Source organism: Talpa occidentalis, unplaced genomic scaffold (genome assembly GCF_014898055.3).
Source record: "Talpa occidentalis isolate TD23 unplaced genomic scaffold, MPIMG_talOcc4v2.1 talOcc4.5, whole genome shotgun sequence".
In the NCBI taxonomy this organism is placed as follows: domain Eukaryota; kingdom Metazoa; phylum Chordata; class Mammalia; order Eulipotyphla; family Talpidae; genus Talpa; species Talpa occidentalis.
The window spans coordinates 52,457,898-52,479,310 of record NW_023604861.1 but is presented as its reverse complement, the minus strand read 5'-3'; the positions used below and the strand labels follow the sequence as shown (position 1 = coordinate 52,479,310).

At 31.6% G+C, this 21,413-nt stretch overlaps 1 protein-coding gene across 11 annotated transcripts in view; it reads right to left on the bottom strand.

Moving 5' to 3' along the window:
- The window catches only part of NBEA (neurobeachin), a 575,782-nt gene that overhangs the window by 367,267 nt on the left and 187,102 nt on the right, over positions 1 to 21,413 (bottom strand). For 10 of the 11 annotated variants that reach the window (XM_037527157.1, XM_054701654.1, XM_054701655.1 and 7 more), the window contains 3 exons: positions 20,345 to 20,783; positions 11,325 to 11,479; positions 8,993 to 9,119 (listed from right to left, as the gene is read on the bottom strand). In XM_037527157.1, coding sequence (XP_037383054.1) covers positions 8,993 to 9,119; positions 11,325 to 11,479; positions 20,345 to 20,783 — 721 coding nt within the window. The remainder of the gene's footprint in view (positions 1 to 8,992; positions 9,120 to 11,324; positions 11,480 to 20,344; positions 20,784 to 21,413) is intronic. The other variant, XM_054701656.1, reaches the window with a different exon arrangement.

Below are 21,413 nucleotides of genomic sequence, written 5' to 3'. Positions count from 1 at the left end.
AAAGGTTTAAAGAATTAAAAATTGTATTAACAAGGGCCTCCCTGGTGGCGCAGCGGTTGAGTGCTGGGTTCCAAAGCTGCCCACAGTGCCAGTTCGATCCTTGGCCACCAGGAGAGTGTCCCACATGGCGCATAGACTTCTCCTGCTGCCCGTTGCTCCCCTCAGCAATGTACTTTGTCAATCTCCCTGTTCTGCTCCCTGCTCTGGCTCTGGTGAATTCTCTCACTCTCTCGAGCTTCTGACCATACCCAGTGCTTGTATAAATAAATAAATAAATAAATAAATAAATAAATAAATCTTTAAAAAAAAATTATATTAACAAGGAAGAACTCCTTGGTCTTATCACAAAAAATAAATGAATTTTTCTTTCCATTTTGAATATAATTTTTATTTATAAAAACAGAAGGAAAAGGGAACATATAACTACGAGAAGAAAACAAGTTTCCTTGGCAAATTATTTTGTAATTTTGTAATTAACATTTTATTAAATTCAAGAAAAAGTTTAAATTGTAATTTTTTTGGTTTTATTTGAAAGTATGTTTTAATTTATTCAAAAAACATTTACTTAGTATATGACATTTTGTGCACAGAAATAACACAAAGGTGCACTAAAGGGGAAAATTTCCTTTCTTAGCATTTGGGAAAGTTCTTGAGCCCTAAATATACAATTTACTAACTCCTGGCTGAAATGTATTCCCTCAGCTATCCAATTCTTTCTCCTCACTCTACTTGTTTCACTCCCTTCAGTCTCACTAATGATATTTGTGATGGTATTTGACTTTCAATTATCTTTTTTGATAGTGAGTGCATAATCTTCTAAGAAAATGAGTAACTGATTTCCACGAAAACTATTACTGCTGTAATGTAAGGAATTTATCAGCCACTTAAACACTATAGGAAAACAAAATATTCAAAAGAAATAATGTTTTACATGAAATTTTGTAGCTTAAATCCCTGTTATTAAAACATTGATTTAAAAATACAAGAGTTTATTATGGTGTTTTTAAAAAGCACAATTATTTATCAGCTTTTATCTGTATTACTAGATATCTCAGGGATTTACAGACTCCAATATATTTAGATGGATAACAATATAATTAATCAGTAGGAGAGAAAAATGGCTACAGTTATTATCAATCTTACCAATTGTAACTTGAACTCAAGACATAAGCAAGGGCAATTAACACTTTGTCTCTTGTATTTCTATTTATTTAAACGTCCTTAAAAACAAATTACTGATTTATTCTCAAATGTTGTATCTTAAAATTCTAGAAAAATGTTAACAAGTTTACATTTAATTAGATCATTGCTTACATTGTGAGTTCTATTTTAAAAGACCCATTTATATTTACAGCACTTAATAAAGCTAAAATTTTTACTTTTGATTTTAAATTTTTTGGCCTTGGTCCTCAGCATTAAGTCATAAATCTAAAAATATTCAATAATTTAACTTGGTAAAGTCCTTAAATTTCTTTATTCATTTCTAAAATCAAATAAAAAAAAGAGTATGTATAATAAGTCCAAAATGAAAATAATAATATACCCTTAAGCAAATTACCTAAAATATGAACCTGAGATATAAAAAAATGATTACATTAGTGAACTCAATGACAGATTTTATTAACGAAATGTTCTTACATAAACTAAGGGATGCAGGCATAGGTAAATGATATGATTTGCTTGAACTCAGGTGGAAAGAAAAGATTAGAAGTGTATCACTGAGGGCCTCCCCAGTGGCGCAGCGGTTGAGCGCTGGGCTGCGAAGATGCCCGCAGCTTCTGCAGTGCCAGTTCAATCCCCGGCCACCAGCAAGGGTCCCACATGGTGCGCAGACCTCTCCTGCTGCGCCCGCTGCTCCCCTCAGCATGTCCTCCGTCTGTCTGCCTGTTCTCCCTGCTCTGGCTCTGGTGAATTCTCTCACCCTCCCGTGCTTCTGACTGTACCCAATGCTTGTATAAATAAATAAATAAATAAATCTTAAAAAAAAAAAAAAAAAAAAAGAAAAGCAACGCTAAATAAAGAAAAGAAAACTGCTCTTAAAAAAAAAAAAGTGTATCAGTGATAGCAAAACCATATATTGCTAGGGTAATTTCTTTATCAGTTACATACTATGACTAGTAATTGACAAAATTTACTTTGAATATTTTGTCTTGTTTTCTCTAAACTTTCAATATGAAGTATAATTTAACATACTAGAAAGCTAACAAATGCATCCTAATTTCAGCATCTGTTAGCAATTAATAATTTTTTTCACTATAATTTTTTTAAGGTACAATCTACTGGGCAAAAAATGAAGTTGAAAATGATTATTGCTTTTTTTAATTTGCTCATGATCTTTTAAATTAAAAATGGTATTTTCTACTCATTCTTTGTTAAAATCATAAACATTTTCAAGTGTATGATATACAGGTAAAGAAAGCAGATGAAACTACTGAAGACTAAGAAATTTGGCATAAATTGGATTCTTCTCTGTGCAAGAAGTTTACTTGTTTATATGGCAAACTAAATTACAAATACACATTTTTCAAGTTTTAACAAAGGTGCTAGGATGTCTGCAGATAATCATAAGAACTTTTTTGGAGAGCATTTCTGGAAACTGCTAATTGGATGTTAGGTAGACAGAAAGAAAATGATGTGAAAGAAATTCTTTTCTAGTCAAGAAGTCAAATAAAATGATATAAAATTTAACTATACTGAAGCAAAAAAATACAAAGTCCAGCAATGCCTCTTAACAGACAAAACAACAAACCCTGGTGCTGTAGAGTAAGACTAATTGTGTTTTAAATAGGTAATATTAAAACCTCAACTATTAATATTTTTCTACTACATAACAAATTTAATAAATTGCAAAAGAAATTTCAACATGGCATATAAACAAATATTGTAGCATATTACCAAGACCCCTATTTATGGCAGAGAACCTCATTCCCTGTAAAGTTCTAGTAGCACTGCTGGCTAATGGCTCACAATTGAATTCCTCCTCCCCAGAAGGACCTGTTCCATCAAGTCCTTATAGCAGTAGCAATCTACATTCAAATACTAGTCAATGAGGACATAAAAAAAGCTCTCTGGACTCAGTTGTGGATATAATACAAATCATTTTCTAGTTTCACAGCTTCCCCTTGGAATGGATCAGGGCCTCCCTTATGATGACATCACTTTTCTTCCTATCCAGTCCTTCTTGCCCAATTCCTTACAGGTGGTGTGATAAACAGGTGGTTACTCAGCAATCCACCTATATTCAATGCTCTAAAATTTTGTTTCCAGGGGTAACGTTAGTTCATGAGTATCTTTTAGTACTATTTGATTCATGTAATATTTTTTGAAAACAGAATCTGACAGAATCTGAAAAAATCATCAATTAGTAAAATGAACTTTTAAAAAGAAATAGAAAACTTATATTTGGATGTAGAAACTTGGAAATGGTCACTCCAACACTAATGACAAAAAAAGTCAGAAAATCTACAAAACTATATAATCAGCTGAAATTTCAGGCAAAATCAACTAACCTTAGAATATGAAGACCAGAAGTTTCAGGGGACATGGGAGGAATGCAAGAACTAGTTTTCATAGGGCACAGTGCAGGAAGAAGACACACTGACTACCATATAAACTGGTAAGAAGTCAGTGAAAACTTCTAATAAATTGTTTAAGTCTAACTGTAAACTAATGAGAAAGAAGAAATCCTTCAGAGCTAAAGGCAACAAAGCAGTGGTTACAGTAATTTGCAGGCTCTTCTCCATAAACCTAAACATAACTCATTAACAAAAACTGAGAAATGGCCTCACTGTTATAGGTAAGAGGGGAAAGTAGTAACTGCCACAGAAAAGACACAAAGCCCTGTGCAGATCATTCCTACCTCTATCCTCTATGGAGCAAAAGTCTTAATACATTTTAGAAAAGGACAGTAATTCCTGTCACTTTCAGGGTATTTGAGTAAGCCTTTGCAGCAGGAGAAATGCAACAGAAATAATCTACTCTGGAGGGAGAGGTAGGAAAAAACCTTGGGTCTTGATATCTAGCAATTCGCCAACCATATAGGGCATAATGGGCAGGCTCAATGGAAAATACTTCCAAGACCAGGGCAACACCTGTCGAAAACCAAGCCTAAATGAGGAAGACCGAAAAGAACCCCACACTCCCAAACATCAGGCTTGCCGGCATCCAAGAACAAATAACAGTAAATTATTATTGTCAAAAGTGTTACAGTATTGAGAAATTCCTTGAAGTATAGGATCAAAGAGAAGTCTAAAGGTGAAGGTAAGAACAGTAACATTAGTAAAACACTCTGACAAACCAGCCTCTAGATAAAAACAAAGTAAAATTAGAGATGTTTAAAGCATGTGGAACACAAAGAGTAATTAAAAAAACAAGAAAACTAAGCTATTGGATAGCGTAACTGCTGATTAGAATGACTTAATCTGAAGCATTAAAAATGCCAAACATAAGAAGACGCAGGTCCATTTCCAGCAATAAATACTATAAATGTCAGTCACTACTGTTCTATAAACAATTTCCAGTTTTCAAACAAAATGTATAAGACACACAAAGAAGAAAAACCAACAGAATCACAACCCAACTGAATCAAAACCAGAATTAGAGGTAAGCCAGACGTTGGAACTGTCAGACAAAGAATTTAAAATAACCATGATTAATATTATAATCAATAAATAGTTTAAAACAGTACACATGTATGAACACATGGGAAATTTCAGCACAAAGAAACAATGCCAAAAACTGAAAAATACAGTAAAAGACATAATAGTGATTCCAACTGCCTTATGAATAGTCAATAAAGCCAAAGAAATAATCAGTGAGTCTGATGACAGACTAATAAGAAAAAATATATTGAGAAAAAAATGATGTGTGTGTGTGTGGAGAGAGAGAATGAATCCCAGAAAAAGAAATGTGGTATTCCTAGTAATGACTGCCAAAGATACCCAAGATAGACTCCCTGGAACTTGTGAACAGGTTATGTTACATGACAAAAGAAAGTTACCAACTAAAATTGAGGTTATGGATATGAAGATAGGTAAATAATCTTGGACTATTTATATTAATCCAATCTAATCAAGTGATCCTTAAAAAGCAGAAAACACCTGGGATAGAATAACAGAGGTTTGGCAGAAGAGGACATCAGATAGAGATCTCAAGTATGTGAAGAAAGTGGTGCATCTTCACTGATTTTGAATTTAGAGTGCTATATGCAAGAACTGGAAATAGGGTTCTAAGAGCTAACCAAAAGGAGTGAGATCCACAGTCAGCAAAGATACAGGGTCATCAGTTCTGTAGTTGCATAGAACTGAAGCCTGCCAATAACTTGAGTGAATCTGGATACTTTCAGAGTCTTTAATTTAAAAAAAAAAATGCAGCTCTGACAACACTTGGATTTTTAATTTTTTTTTCCTGTTTCTACACTGCACCTACCTACAAACCAACAGTCCACAATCACTGTCCATTGTAATCAAGAAACTGTCCTATGTAATCAAGAAACAGATCCACAGACAAGACATTTGATGGTCAACTGATTTCAAACCAATGAGCTAAGGTAATCTAAGGGTACTGAAACTGTGATATAAATGTGTCTAAAAACAAGTCCCAACCTTTACCTCACCACACACATAAAATTTAAGTGAAAAATGGATGAAAGGCCTTATGATAAAAGCTAAAACTACAAAATTTTTATGAAAAAATAAAGAAGAATATCTTCATGACTTTGGGGTAGGCACAGATTTCTTAGCCCACAAATGCACAAATCATAAGAAGACACTTTGTAAGCAATGGGCTTTATGAAAATGAGTAACTTTCTGTTCTTAATATATTTAAGAAAATAAAAATAAAAAAGCAACAGAATGAAATGAAAAGTTTCATAATGCATACATCTAAAAAAGTACATATATTCAGAATATATCTTACATTTGTATGTAAGATACAAGGAACTCTTACATTTCAGGAAGAAAAAAATAACCCTTATTTTTTAAAAGAAATATCTAAATATTTCAATGATCCATAAGCACATTAAAAAAACCCTCTCATCATTAATCACTGGCAAAATGGGAAAATACGTCAAAGACATTTAATTACTAGTCCTTACTAAGTTTATTGACAATACCAAATGTTGACAAGTACATGGAACAAGTAGAGCTTCTGAACACAAATAAAAAATGATACATTCATTCCGCAAGTTAGCAAAGGTATAGCTCAATTTTTTTAAAAAAAGAAACATAAATAATATTCAACTAGCAATTTTATTTTATTTCCCCAACATGTGTACACGATAAGACTTACATCAAATGTCCACAGAATTTTTCTTTATAATATACACAAATTGGAAAAAATCCCAGATGTCTAACAACTGAATAAATAATAGCTTGTGGGATAGCTATATAATAGAGTAATTGGAATAAAAAGAAAAGTACTACTTATAAACAAAGTCATGGGTGAATCTCAACAGGATAAAGCTGAATGAAAGAAGGAACACACAAAAAATTATATTCAATATGACTCTATCTTTGTGAAACCCTAGAGAAGAGAAATAAAAAGTTACAATGTTAAAATTCACATAAATCTTGCCAGGGCAAGGATGGCATGAATTATCAATGAGGGACAAGGGAACTACTGGGGGATATAGATATATCCTACATCTTATGTAGTCTTATAAATATATAAACTGATTAAAAGGTACACTCAAAAACTATTTTTATTGAATTTAAACATAAATGGTCTTATAGTTGATTTTAAAATTAGCGAACAAACATATAAACACACATTACTAAAGTCCAAAGAATAAATTAAATTAAATAAGAAACATAAGAATTCTACACAAAAAAAACATAAGAAATTTATTGAGAAATTTTTAACAAAAAACAAAGAAATGTAACGGATTGATGCTATCTATAGCATAGAAGTCACAATACTGGGAGGCAGTTATAGATGTAATATAATTCTAGATGAAACAGATGTAAAATGTCATTCCTTACCAATATTTTGTCAAGTTGTTTCTAATATGGGTATCAAAAAACTAATTCTAAAATTTAAATGGATATGCAAACATGAACAGCACAGACATTTTTGGGAAAAAAGCAGGTTATTGTTAGTAACTGTAATAACATAATGTTATTGTGCTAATATATAAACAAATATATATTAACATATACGTTAATAACAATGTTAATTATGATAGCATAGCACAAAGATGGACCAACAAACGGGTAGAATTGAGTGCCGAATCAGAATAAATAGAAATACTTGATTTGTGACAAAAGTGACAGAGCATGGAAGAAGGAAAAGTATTTGAAATACATGGTGCTGGATCTTCTTAACATCCATGCACTCCTACTTCTAATAATGTGCAAAAATCAATTTCAGATGAATTATACATCTAAATATGAGTAACAAAGAATGATGCAGATAGAAGATAAGGCAGGGTAAAAGTAGGCAAAAGTTTAACCTACAATATAAAAACTACTAACAAACAAAAACTTGTTAAGTTGCATTTTACTAAAATTTATACTTTGTTGATGAACACAGACCACACCAATAACCAAAACAAAAGCTACAGAAGTGGGAGAGATACAATGAAATATAATGCTTAAATGGCTCATTTTCAAAAGGCATAAAGAACTTATATAAATTAATACAACAACCCAGTTTTTAAAAAATAGGTAAGAGTTTTCAATAGACAAACCACAAAATAATAAAAACAAAAGACTAATAAATAGCATAAGATGTTCAATTTAATTAATCACTGGGAAAATACCAACAAAAGTACACTGGAATACCACTACAGTTAAAAATGCAAGAGTAACAATACAAAGTATTGTCAAATATATAAAGAAATAGAATTCTCATATGCTGCTACTTAGTTAGCTGGCATAGCCACTTTGGAAAGTGATTTGGCATTATACAGTAAAATTAAACATTTTTTAATTACATTTATTTTTTATGAATCAGCAATTCTTCTCTAAGTTAGTGACCCAACATATCTATAATGTACCCAAGAGTAATGGACAAGCAGCATTATTAAGGAAAAGGTGGCATTATTTTCAATTGTCCCAAACTAGAAAATCCCAAATGCCCATCATCAATCACTAAAAGAGATTATTAACCATGGTAGTATAAATTGAATAAAAATAAACTATCACCACATGGATAAATCTCATAACATAATGCTGAAATAAGTCAGAGAATACATACTGTGCAATTCAATTATGTAGAGTTCAAAAAAGACAAAACTAATCTAGTACTAAATGTAAGGATGATGAATTTGAACAGAAGTAAGAATACTGACAGAAAAGAAGAAGAAAGTGTGGGCTCTAGGGCACTTATAACATTCTATTTCTTGACTTGGGTAACAGTACTAGAATGTCCATTCTTCACTTTTATATGCTATGCGTATGTGACATTTCAATAATAAATGTAAAATACATATGCATTTATGTATATGTACAATTTTAACTCCAAAATTACAGGCCTGTCTGTAGAAATGCTCTTTCTTACTACAAATCATTTTTACCTACTTAATCACAACAGAAAAGATGTTTGATTATTCAAGTCCAAATTATATATGCTATATATGACTTTGCAGAAAGCTACATATAATTTTGCAGAATTATTCTGAAAGTTTATAATTTAATATTTCAGTCTCACCCTAAAGATATCAAACTTTATCATGTCACTATTTGTGCAACATTTTATTTTATTAAATATAATAATATTCACTATTAAACAGAGGATTGCAAATTAAACAGAGAAAACTACTCAAGATTGCTCAGTTTAGACTTTGAAACATTATAACTTATTTTCATATAATAAATAGCTAAACATGGAAATCATGAAATATAATCACAAATACTTAAAATTACTTTAAAAAATTCTCTGTGTACTATTTTGTGTACACTTTGTGTACTATCCTAAAAAATTATTGTGTACTATTTCACTCTGAGGTGGGGGAGGGAATAAAATGGATAAAAAAACATATAGTTATGTATACCTCATGTTTTCAGCTGAATCTTCTGGCATTGGAGCCACAGTTTGTACAGCTGGAAGGTTTTTGCTGGTAGCACCATTCACAAAACTAGAAGAGGAGGATGTGGAGGAGGATCCTGAATCCACGGCACCTATTTCCAAAATAGTCATTTTCAGCCTTAAAAATATATTTGATAAAATATTTTTAATTACATCATACTATCTTATTTTGAAAGGATTGCTCATCTGAATTTGAAAACAGAATTTGACAGAAAATCATTGGCACTCATTACAATTAAAAATAACAGCTGTTGCATTAAAATCCAGTTGGTTTGTTTATGTTAATCTAATAAAGCTACATATTATTAATGTGGTATAAATAAAAGATGCCAACAGATGAAAATCATTTTATATAAAATAGGGCATATAAAACAAAATCATTCACTTAGATGAAAATTTGTTCTTATTGTATAGTATTTTTAGTGCTCATTGTATAAAATGTAATTTGCAATGAATTATCTGAGCATTAATTTATGGTACTACAGAATCAAATGCTCATTTTGATAAAAATGATTGCTTAAGAAGGTCATGAGTTAAATTCTGATTTTAAAAACAGTAAGCTCTCTTCAGTGATATGTCATATTAGAACAGATACTTCTATAATACATCACGTAAGTATATTAAATAGCTGTGGAGTTGAGAGACATCTAGTGTTCCTAAATATAATCTTATCTTATACATATTCCCATAAAACTAAGTTGCTCACTGGAATTTCCACATTAACACACAGCATGTATGTGCCAAACTGTAAACTGGATAACTGACCCAGTTTAGGTGTTGGCCTACAACGTGTGTGTGTGTGTTTGTATGTGCAAATTTCTAACTTTTCTCAAAAAGATATTTATTATCTACATTTTCTTTTTCACTGCAATATCATATATTTTTATAGCATCATGAGGCCTTGCTACTATCACTTCCCATATCTTTTAATTACTACATAAAATAGAAATTAAAATATATATGTTGTTTCATATAAAGATTTAAAAAAGCACATAAACTTTTTATTTACCTATCTCCTAAAAATAAGAATTTATTCAATAAAGAATACAGACTTTTCCCCTACTATTTTGGAACGTTCTAAAATTCTTAACACTTTCTTGGTCTATATTTTCATAAAAGAAAAACATTTTTATCCTCTTTCTAGCAAGCAGAGTGAGTATAAACAATAAGGTTGTGAACTGTAAAAAACAAGAATAGAAAAACCTTATATTCTTTGATAAGATCGGTGAATTTATTTACAACATAAACCAAAGATGTTATGTCCTTTAATACAATGCAATTATGTTTATATGCTAATAAAATATGCTCAATATAGTACATTCTACTTACTACAACCCCATAAATGTGTTGTTCATGATATATCAGACTCAGGTGGTATGATAAACAAGATAGATACAGAAAGCACAAAGAAGATCTATGAAATTAATAAAAATGGGAAGAATCTAAGTAATGATAATAAATGGAAAAGTTCAATTCTATACAGTTTGGAGAAGAGAAGGGTACTATAGTCAGGGAAGAAAAGTCAGGGATCATCTTGCGTTGTATAAATACCTAAAATGGAATCACAAAGATTTGGGTAAGGATTTATTTAGCTAATAGTCAACAGGAACATTTCTGGAAATTTACAAAAAATTATTATTTTAGGCAGCCTTTTAAAATTTGTAGAGATTTGGATTTTTTCTGTCCCTAGAATCATTAGGAAATGTTGGACAATGAGTGGATAAAATTTTAATCCAAGTACATACATTAATTCAATATTAAACAATGGTTCTTTTTCACATGCACTTTTTATTTTTATCCAGTTGAGGTTCTTGCTTACTGTCAAGGTTCTTAGGGAAACTTTGCCTTCCCTTAGAGGATTTAGCAAAAAATATACATTAAGATTCAACCAATAAACATAACTAATCTATTTTCTGTCACTAGCATATTAAGTACACCTTGATATTCTTGATACAATTTAATGATTTTTACATAGAAAACTTCAGTGTTCAAATTATCTTTTGGTTTTGCTCACCAAATACCTTTCAGTAATCTGACCTTACTCTGAAAATAAATAGTACTGTGTTTTGAGAAAACCCAAAACAGAAACCAATAGTGACCTCTAAAGTGACAACTAGAAAAACAATCTAGAACTACAGATAAATTCTGAATGGTAGAAGTATAATCATTTTAAAGATTAAGATAAACTGAAATGATCAAAGTATCTTAACTTTTAGGATCAAATAAGCAGAAAAATGAAGATATTAGAAAACAGAAAGAAAAAGATGAGGTATCACAAAAATATTTAAGGACAATACCTGTTGTATTAATCATACTTTTTGGTGTAGCTCCAGTAGCAGCAAATATATTAGAGGTACTGCCTGTTGGCAGCCCACTTCCAGCAGCAGTGGCTCCCACAGTGGTTACAGCTAAACTACCTGGAGGTGGTTTCTTAACAGGCACCACAACACTTCTGCAAAAAAAGAAATGATGGGCAATGATAACCACATGGTTTAAGATGAATTCTAATCCTGTAGTCAATGCTGATTTTCTTTCTTTCACCTGTCTGTATATATATTTTTTACCTTTTGAGTCCAACTTTATCGCTAAAAAGGATATGGACATTAAGAATAGATGGTAGTTTGCTGACTACTATATTGTATTTGCCAAAAATTTATGTAGAATTTGGAGTTCACAAACCTTTCTAAAGATGATATGTGGGTTACAGTCAAAACCTTGGAAAATATGTGCTTAACTTAGAATATTTTATATATGCAGAGACTTAGGCAAAATATACATAAACTGTCTATCTTATCTATATTATATTCTCCATATTTAAAATAAAAACATGAAAACCTTTGACAGCCAAATTCTAAGACTTCTTCATCGTAAAGCTAAAAATGAAACTAAGGAATACAGAATAACATCTAGTAACATAAGGAAATTATGTTTTATTTTTCTGAAAAAAAATGTTTTCAAAGATGAACATATTGCTTTTATCTGTGTTTCAAATACATAGCAACAAAAATGTAAAGTCACTAATCTAAACTATTCTACTCCTCATATATCTGGTATTCATGTTGACGGATACCTAGAGCCCTCTACACTATACACACATTACAATTTCAATTTTCTGTATTCAGATTATTATGTCCATGTTTTCCTAGACAATTTCATACTTCTGTCCCATTAATGACTGAAAAAAATAAAGAAGTGGATAATTATACAACATATAATCTATAAATTCATACATACTCCAAGGATGCAAAGCTTATCCTCAAACTAGTGCAAATCAATTAAATGTACTTCAACAAAAAATTTCATTGACTGATTAATTATATATTTTGTAATATAATGAGCAGCACATAGTACAGGTAAACTACAAATGCTTCCATCAATGAATTCATCCTATCTCAAAGCAAGGGATTTACATTGTGATCCAAGTATTTATTGAACACTACGATGCAAGAAGGACTGTATTCTGAAATATAGCAATCAAAATTTCTGCCCTCAGTGAACTCACATTCCAATAGGGAGAGAGAAAATATAGTAACATAAAAGAAAATATCAGGTAGTAAATGCTATGAGAAAAAGCAGGCACAAGAACAAGCAGTTAAAAGAAGACTCACTAAAAAGGTGATGTTTGAAGGAACCCTGAGGTGGGTGAGTGAATGGTATGGTGACATTCATGGAAGAATATCAAAAGCAGAGGGAGAAGGAAGAAGGTTGTGTGACTTGAGAAGACTGTGCAAAATGGACAGTTTTAAGAGATAAGTATTAGGGACTCAGATCATAGATTCTTGTAATCCATTTTAAAACCTTAACATTTTCTCAGAATGGGATCAGAATTTTTAAAAAAGCAGAGGAGGAATGTGATCTTAGGTTATAATGGATCACTCTGGTTGTTATGTTAAAGATAGACTTAAAGTTGGAAAAGCAATGGGAAGAGACTGGCTAGGTGACTATAACAATCCAAGCAAAAAAGATAGTTTGGGTTTGAATGCTTGGATCAAAATGCTAGGTGAAACTATTGAAAAAAATGGGTCAAACACTGGACTACATTGAGAAGGTAGAGCAAACAGGTTTGAATACTGGATATAGGTGTGAAAAAATGTAATTTTTTTCTTGTTATTAATTTGTTTTTACATTGTTGTTTATTTTTGCACAGTATTTGATTTCTCCACTCGGGTGTAGTCCCCATAAATATCCCACCACCACATCACCCATGGAGCATCACCAGGATCCCTTATGCTCTTCCCACCCCTCTTTTGATCCCTTTTCCTTCCCTTTCCCTGCTTTAAGCCTCAGCTCTGTAGTTGCCTACAAGTTTTGTCTTTTTTTTTAACCCATTGTTCAGTTTCCCTATATTCCTCCTATAACTGATAGCATCCAATATTTTTTTGCCCTCTGACTTATTTTACTGAGTATAATGTGCATATTTTTGTCCTAAGAAACAGAAAGGGCAGAGCTGCCATTAACCAAGATAGGGGCACCTATGATTGGAGTTTTGTTTTGTTTTGTTTTTTTTTTTTAATATATGGTAGGTTACTTTTTTATCCAGGCAGGATGCTGCACAAGAAATTAGGTAGATGAGTTCTAGTTTCTAGTATAAGTGACAGATTTGAGCTGAGCCATAAATTTAGGAGTTCTCAGCCTATATGCTATTTAAGCTAGAAAAGTAGATGAAATGAGCAAAGTATGTGTAAATGAATAAAAGAAGTAGTGCAAGGACAGTTGGGGGGGGGTCTCTATTAGTTTCATGAATTTCACAAAAAGGATAGTACTTTATCTGTATACATCGAGATTTGTCCTAAGTATAAAGTGAGATCTGAAGAATATGCTTTTAAATATAATTAGTGATGCATTAAGGCAAGTGCGTTTCATATTTGTGGTACTTAGAAGCATCCCTTTCTTCATTGTGTTCCCTCCCCCTTTGCTGTAATCCTTAGGGAGTACTTATAGGTGAAAGGATAACTACAGTGAGAAGTCTGGGGATACAATGACAACTGAGATATAACTCATGCCTCACAGCTACTTGAAGAAAATATAAGAAATGAATCAGCTGTGCAATATACTTAATAATTGCTCTGATCAGAGTTATGCACAAGGCCTTTCAGGAACAAACATGTGTGAGTATGTACATTTTCAGGAGAGAGTGAAATGAATATAAAAAGACCAATAGAATTATCCAGGAGGAGAAAAGTTCAGTTGTAAAATTTAGTGAGGCAAAGAGATATTAAAAACATAGACTGAAGTATTGGCAAATAGATCCTTGAGTCTACGGTGAAGGTGAGGACATTCTATTTGAAACTATTAAGTTCATTCTTAATAGTTTGAATAAATTATTTCAAAATCTTCATCAATTTTACATTTAAGAAAAATGCCTCTAGCATAAATGTGGAAAATAATTTGTAGGATGACCCTTTTGGAAATAATGAGGCCAGTTACGAAGTAATAAGGAATTCACTGGAGAGATGCAAGGCCCTAAAGATAGTTAATAGCTTTGGGAATGAACATCTCATATATTTTTCTGGATTTGGGTGCTTTAACCAAGTTCAAAATAACCATCTGTACTTTAAAAAAAAAAAAAAAACTAAGTACAGTGCATTTGATTTGTTATAGGATTCTGCAACTTTGTGGAACTTTTTATTTATTTATTTATTTATTTACTTACTTAAAGATTTATTTATTTATTTATACAAGCACTGGGTACAGTCAGAAGCTCGGGAGGGTGAGAGAATTCACCAGAGCCAGAGCGGGGAACAGAACAAGCAGAGAGATGAATTACACTGCTGAGGGGAGCAGCGGGTGTGGCAGGAGAGATCTGTTGCGCCATGTGGAACCCTTGCCAGTGGCCGGGGATCAAACTGGCACTGCAGAGCTACAGGCAGCTTTGCAGCCCAGTGCTCAACCACTGCGCCACCAGGGGAGGCCCTTTGTGGAACTTTTTAAAATGCATTATTATGTGTATGTAGGAAACAAAAAGTCCCTGAGAACCAAGAGGATAAAAATCACATGACTAATTACAAAGAAAGCCATTATTAAAAGTCAGTTGTCCTAATTTCCAGATTATCATTATTTCCATAATGAGATTTATAGATGTTAAACACTGATGCTGAAAGAAAAATGAAACTTTGAGAAAAAAAATTTATTACTGATTTTAGGGTGACCTTACAGTTTACCATAGCTCATAAGAAATCACAGTTACTGCTATGCTATGCTATTTCCATGTTTCATTAGTCTTTAACTTGTAAATTATGTAGAGTAACAATAAAAATATGTATAGAAAAATAAGATTATTTCATTAATCTGCCCTATAAGATATTTAAGAGAGATACTTTTTCAGCCAATTGAATGTCTGTGTAAGGTAGGAGAGACAAAAGAAACAACACTGGGAAACTTAGAACAAGTGGAGGTTGGATCTTCTGGCCACTGACTTAAAATACTATAACCTGGGCACTCAGAGTATAATAAAACCTGTGATTTTAATGGGTAGAAATCATAGAAACACTGAATTTTAATGGCTAGCAAAATTTTTAATCAACTTTGATTACATGAATTTGATCATCCTATAATGAAATGTAATGATACCACTTTTTTTTTTAAATACAAGACTGTAAGACCAGAAATTGAAGTTCTCAGTAATTATATTTTTTCATAATCTTAATTCTGAATTTAAAGAAATCAAAGTAAGAGGATCCCATCAGCGCTACTAAATATTTATTATTTACCCTAAATTATTATTCTTAGAAATAACATTAAAAATATTAATGTTAAAAAAATCAGAGAGAACCAGCCTGAAGTGGTAGTTCAGATTTAAAAATATAAAGGCTTTCTATAATTTTTCTGTCCTATATATTTACAAAAAATGTTTCATAGATTTTCTTTTTCAGAGAAGAAAACACTTAGAAGCAAGGCACTCTAAAATTGAGGGGAAATATACAAACTAATTTGTCTGGACATATCAAATCCAGTTATTCCCATTTAAGCAGGTTTGTAAAATCAAAAGTAATGAAATACAAATCATGTAATGTCAATGTTAGTCAGAGAAGAAACACAACAAGATGCTTTTTGTGGTATCTCAAACATTTTTTAAAAAAACATGTATGAATTAAAATGTATGGAGAAAAATACTTTTTTTTTTTTTTTTTGGTATTTTTTTTCTAAAGGGGATCTCAAGAATCCTGGGATTAAGACTAAGCAAAATCACATATAGACCAAATTCTCAAAAGATTAAAAAAGCAAGTGGATATTCAAAATTAAAATTTTAGCTTAAAACATAGGGTAAAGCTTAAGAGTGGTTTTAGGGAAAATAATTCAATCTAAATGTTAGTTGCTAATACATAAAATTTATAGTTCAGTTAAATATTTATAAACCAAAGATCCTTAAAGAAGTCTTATCAAAAGAAGTACCCTTATTAGAGAAATCTGTATTGATTTATGAATTCTATGATGAGGCTATTAAAGCTTTTCTGTCTCTTTGCTTCACAATAATAGAAAGCTGTTACAGTTTCATAACAATTGGTTATAATTTCATAACAATTCCCTCTATGCATATAATGCTCTGTCACTATAGAATAATACTTAGGATCGCTAGCATTTTCAGTGCTATATAAAACAGATATGCATTTATTAGGCTACTTAGTGTAATCAAAGACATATACCTAAATATATACAAATGATAATTAAAGGAAACAATAAAAAATCAACATTTTCCATATATGTAAATAATATTTCATAATAAAATCCAATGAAATACTTAGTATTAAACAAGTTTATTTTAGATAAGTCTGTTTCTAAAATTTGATGTTGCAATTTACCTAATAAAAATTACATTATAAGCTTCAAATTAAACATGGAAATGTTCCATCCTAAGTGGAGAGTAACACCCTAGGTAAAACAGAAGTTAACATAGCTCAAATTATATCAGTTGCTATAGGAAGTCTTTCCAAAATTACAGTGTTGAATAAATATAAAGGATACACTGTTTTCAAGAGAACCAATAAAACACTGGTTAACAAAAGTAAGACCCCAGATGATTTCCACTGAAATTGTACAATATTACTAGAAAGTATGATTTAGTTACAAAGAAATGACCGAGTTTATACCTATTTTTTCAACTAAAGATAAAAAAGGAAAATACATTATCGGTTGAGTAAGACCCATGATAATTCTGTTTTTGAAAATGGTAGTATTCAGGTCTTTGCTTTGGAAAGTCTGTCATCTTGGATCCTATTTTCAAGGAATCCAATCTGATGTTAAAAGACATGTCATAACTTGGATTTCAGATTTTAGTGCTTCAGAAATATGTTTATATACTTTATAATGTAATTATAGCTACCTTAAGACAGATAAGGCGAATGGTGGCAATATATTGGAAATATAATTGAAAAATGCAGTTGTCCAGAAGCACTTGTGGGGATGATGTCTCTGAAAGGCTGCTCAAAGCTACAGAGTTTGAAGTTAAATTTTTGATGTTGTCACTCTCAATCTATTGAATGGCTGACAGACAATCAAACCCGTCTGGCTGGCTGGCAGCTCATTTTGCTGGCAGGTGGCAAACAATTAGACACACCAATTTGTGCCTCCTGATGACATTAAAGCATGAAACTAAGTTGTATGCAGGGCCTAGTGATTTGTGTGAAAGCATTTCAAAAATAATACTCTTTGCCGTGGCAACTCATTTCAGACTGCCACCTCCCATTATGGCTTTGAGCAGTGAAGACGACAGACTTGAGTTACGTGCACTGCAAGGCCGCTTCTGTTCAATCCGTCATCAGCGCCCCCTGAGACCTCAATCCCCTCCTTTCATCAATATCACCTCATCATTTACATTTGATAGTACTTGAGCTACTGCATATATTAACTAACTAGAGGCCCTTTCCTAAAAAGGAATTGAAATATGCTTTGTGTGCCTCAATTTCATTTCTACTTATACAATTTAGAATAACGATTACACTCCCACTGCATTTCACACAAATGCTACCAGGAGCAAATGGAAAGTCCTATTTTTTTTTTATAGCAGAATTTGCAAAAGCATAATGAATTCTGAATAGCTAAGTTATTTGCACTCAGGTGATTGCTGTAAGTTTTGATGAAAAAATTGCTCTAAAAATAAATTTAAAGTATTTTACTTACTCTTTATTTCACTAGCTTTCCTATGCAAATTCTAATAATTCTGCATAATCTTTTGTATTTTAACAAAATTTAAATATAATTTAAAATTAAATGCAACACAACATGTTTATGACCCTAAATTAAAGTACTGCAAAATTTATTTATAGATATATAAAATTACAGATACTTACATGCAAATGATTATACACATTAATAAACACATGTATATATGTAATCTAGGAACATAAACCAAACAGATGCAATAAAGGACATCTATATGAAATGGCATAAGGAATACTCAATTTACGACACAAATGAACATCCCAAGATAATATTAATACAAATTATTTTTAAAAAATCCTATATTTTGTGGATCCTCTTTTTTTAAGTTTTTAAAACTTTTTGAAAATCATTTTATTTTATGAAAATTATTTGCAAACATTTTATTTTCTTGCACTATTTTGTAAGTTCATAGAAGACAAAGTTACTTTTATCCATCTTTATGAACTACTCAATGACTAGCAGATTTTCACAATAGATTCTAAAGGAATATCTGTAGGACACTGGCTAAAACATTTACAGGCATAGTTTAAATTATCTTTGCATACAGAAAAAGATCATTTATCTTAAATGAAAGGACTTAAACACCCCACATCTAACCCTAAACACTAAAAAAATGTTTTCCTTAATTTAGGAAAGGAGTTTGGAAATTTCAGAGAAAGTAACTACAAAACAAGGTATTACACTTGACTGTGTACTTTTTGGTTTTCCAATTTAAGAAACATTTGATTTCCTAACTTGAAATTTTCTTGCTAAAACAAACAAAAAAAACTATTATTTGTCAATCACCTCACACATATACATAAAAATATTTTGTAGGTAAAGTGTCCTAACCACCAGTAAAGATTCAATTCAGAGGAAAAGCAAATACGTTCATTAGCTTATACGTTAACATGTAAACATATCTGGGATTTGTATCAATCCTAGTGTCAAAGTACCACTGCTAGTCATTGGTGAGTATACTAAAATATTTTCTAATGTCATACGTTTTTAAATAGTAGGACATGCAAATACACTTCTAAAAGTTGTATTATGCTTCTGTGACGAATTGTTTTTATGACATGTATATAGGACCAGAAATAATTGTTTTCAACTCAAAATTCCCTATATGATTTAACATTTGAATGTGGCTATATGGCCTTGAGACAAATAACTGAGAAACCTAAAATCTTTTTTAGCTATATTTACTTTCAAATACATGCCACAAACTATATTTTTTACATCGATACTGAAAATCTATAAGGAAGCAGATTACACATAAAATTTTGAAATTGTTTTCATATACTTTCTTTTTTCTTTCATTTATTTATATATATTTTACATCATTATTCATTTTTAAACAATGTTTGCTTCCCACCCCCTCAGGTATAGTCCCCATAGCATTTCCTTCACCAGTTCACCCATGCACCATATACTTTCATTTAAAATTCTTTTTTTTTTAAGATTTATTTGTTTATACAAGGACCAGGGTACAGGCTGGATGTGCGGGAGGGTGAGAGGATTCACCAGAGATAGAGTGGGAAACAGAACAGGCAGACTGACAAAATACATTGCTGAAGGGAGCAGCGGGCGAGACAGGAGGTCTGCTGCACCTTGTGGGATTCTCGCCGGCTGGCCAGGATCGAACCCGCGCTGCAGAGGCTGTAGACAGCTTCACAGTGTGGCACTCAAGTGTCTGTGCCACCAGGGAGGCCCTCATTTAAAATTTTAATTTGAATTTTATTAATTAAAGAAAGCTTTTTAAACATCAATAATTATTAAAATTTACAATATCATAATGGAATTTCAGAAGCAGACTAGACCTTAGAGAGATTTTGCTTACCCCTCTCCCATTTTATTCATGAAAGAATTAAGTCCAAAAAATAAAATGAGTTCCTTATGTACTACTGTCACTTTATATGGATTATAATCAGAATCTGGGTTTCTCTATTTCCAATTCAATGTGTTATCTTCCATATCATATTGAAACCCCTTTTTTGAAATGCATTATTACAATGCCTTACAATGAAATAAATCAGGTGGGCTGTCACTTTGATATTCTTCATAGTAGGAATCTTCATTAATAAATATAATTTTTCAAGAACATCTCAATATTTTTAAATTAACAGACTAATCTTCCTTCTTTGTATAGAGCACTATGAATAATAAGTTCAGCACCTACCTGTCAAAGGAATGAAACTGCATAGGAAGAATCGCTTGCGCTTCTCTCTTCAATGCTGGATCTGGGTATGGGATAGGTTCGGGGCCACACTCTGCAATTTCAACAGGGGCAGCTACAAGACTTTTCAATATTTCCTTTACATTTATGCCTTTGGTTTGACTAATGCTAGATATGGATGGTGCAGATTTCAACATTTCATTGGGATGTTCAGTTAAGCTTTCCTGTGATTTTTTCACTTCTGATGACAGTGTGGATAACAGTTCACTCATGGCATCAGGACCTGCACTAGTCTCTAACTCTGCCCCATTCAGGATACTAGCCACTTGCTCCTCTCCAATTCCTGAATCTGTATGAGGAATGGAACTTTCTATTTGAATTTCTTCACCAGGAGTTGGTGTTTCTTTTTCCTTTATAGTGTCCGGAAATGCAGCAGGTGTTTCTGTAATAAAAGAAACTGGTTTAAACAAAAAGCTTCAGAAGTGACAACCCAATATTATTAATGAAATATTCTCACATAATACAGCAAAGAAAATAAAACATTCAGGAAAAAATGCTAATTGGATTGGATAACAATACAAATCAGTTAAAACATATCATCCAGATTGTTCAGTAAGCATCAAGAGAGCCCTGTCTCTTTCATAAATTAGCTGACATTTCAAAACTGAGGACTTTAAAAGCATGGAAAATAGTGTCTACAACAATTTCCCATAGCAAATTAAAGATAATTATATGAAGTTCCTGTTTTAGCCTTTCATTGTTAGTTACCAATCATGCAAGAGAAACTCTTCAATACTTTCCTAATATTTTTCTTAAAGATATGAAGTCATTTTTTTGGCATCTCAATAACTAATGTTTTTTTTTAACAATTTGAAAATATATTTTAGAATTACATACATAAATACATACAATTTTAAAGAATTATGTGCAAAAACTATCAAATGATTGGGTGAGAACAGTATTTTAGTAATGCTTCTCACTAATTTAGCCTACTTGTGCCTTTACTGTTATTTTAGAATACTTATTTTCATGTTTTGTGAAAATATGTCTGTTTCTTAAAACTGAATCAAAA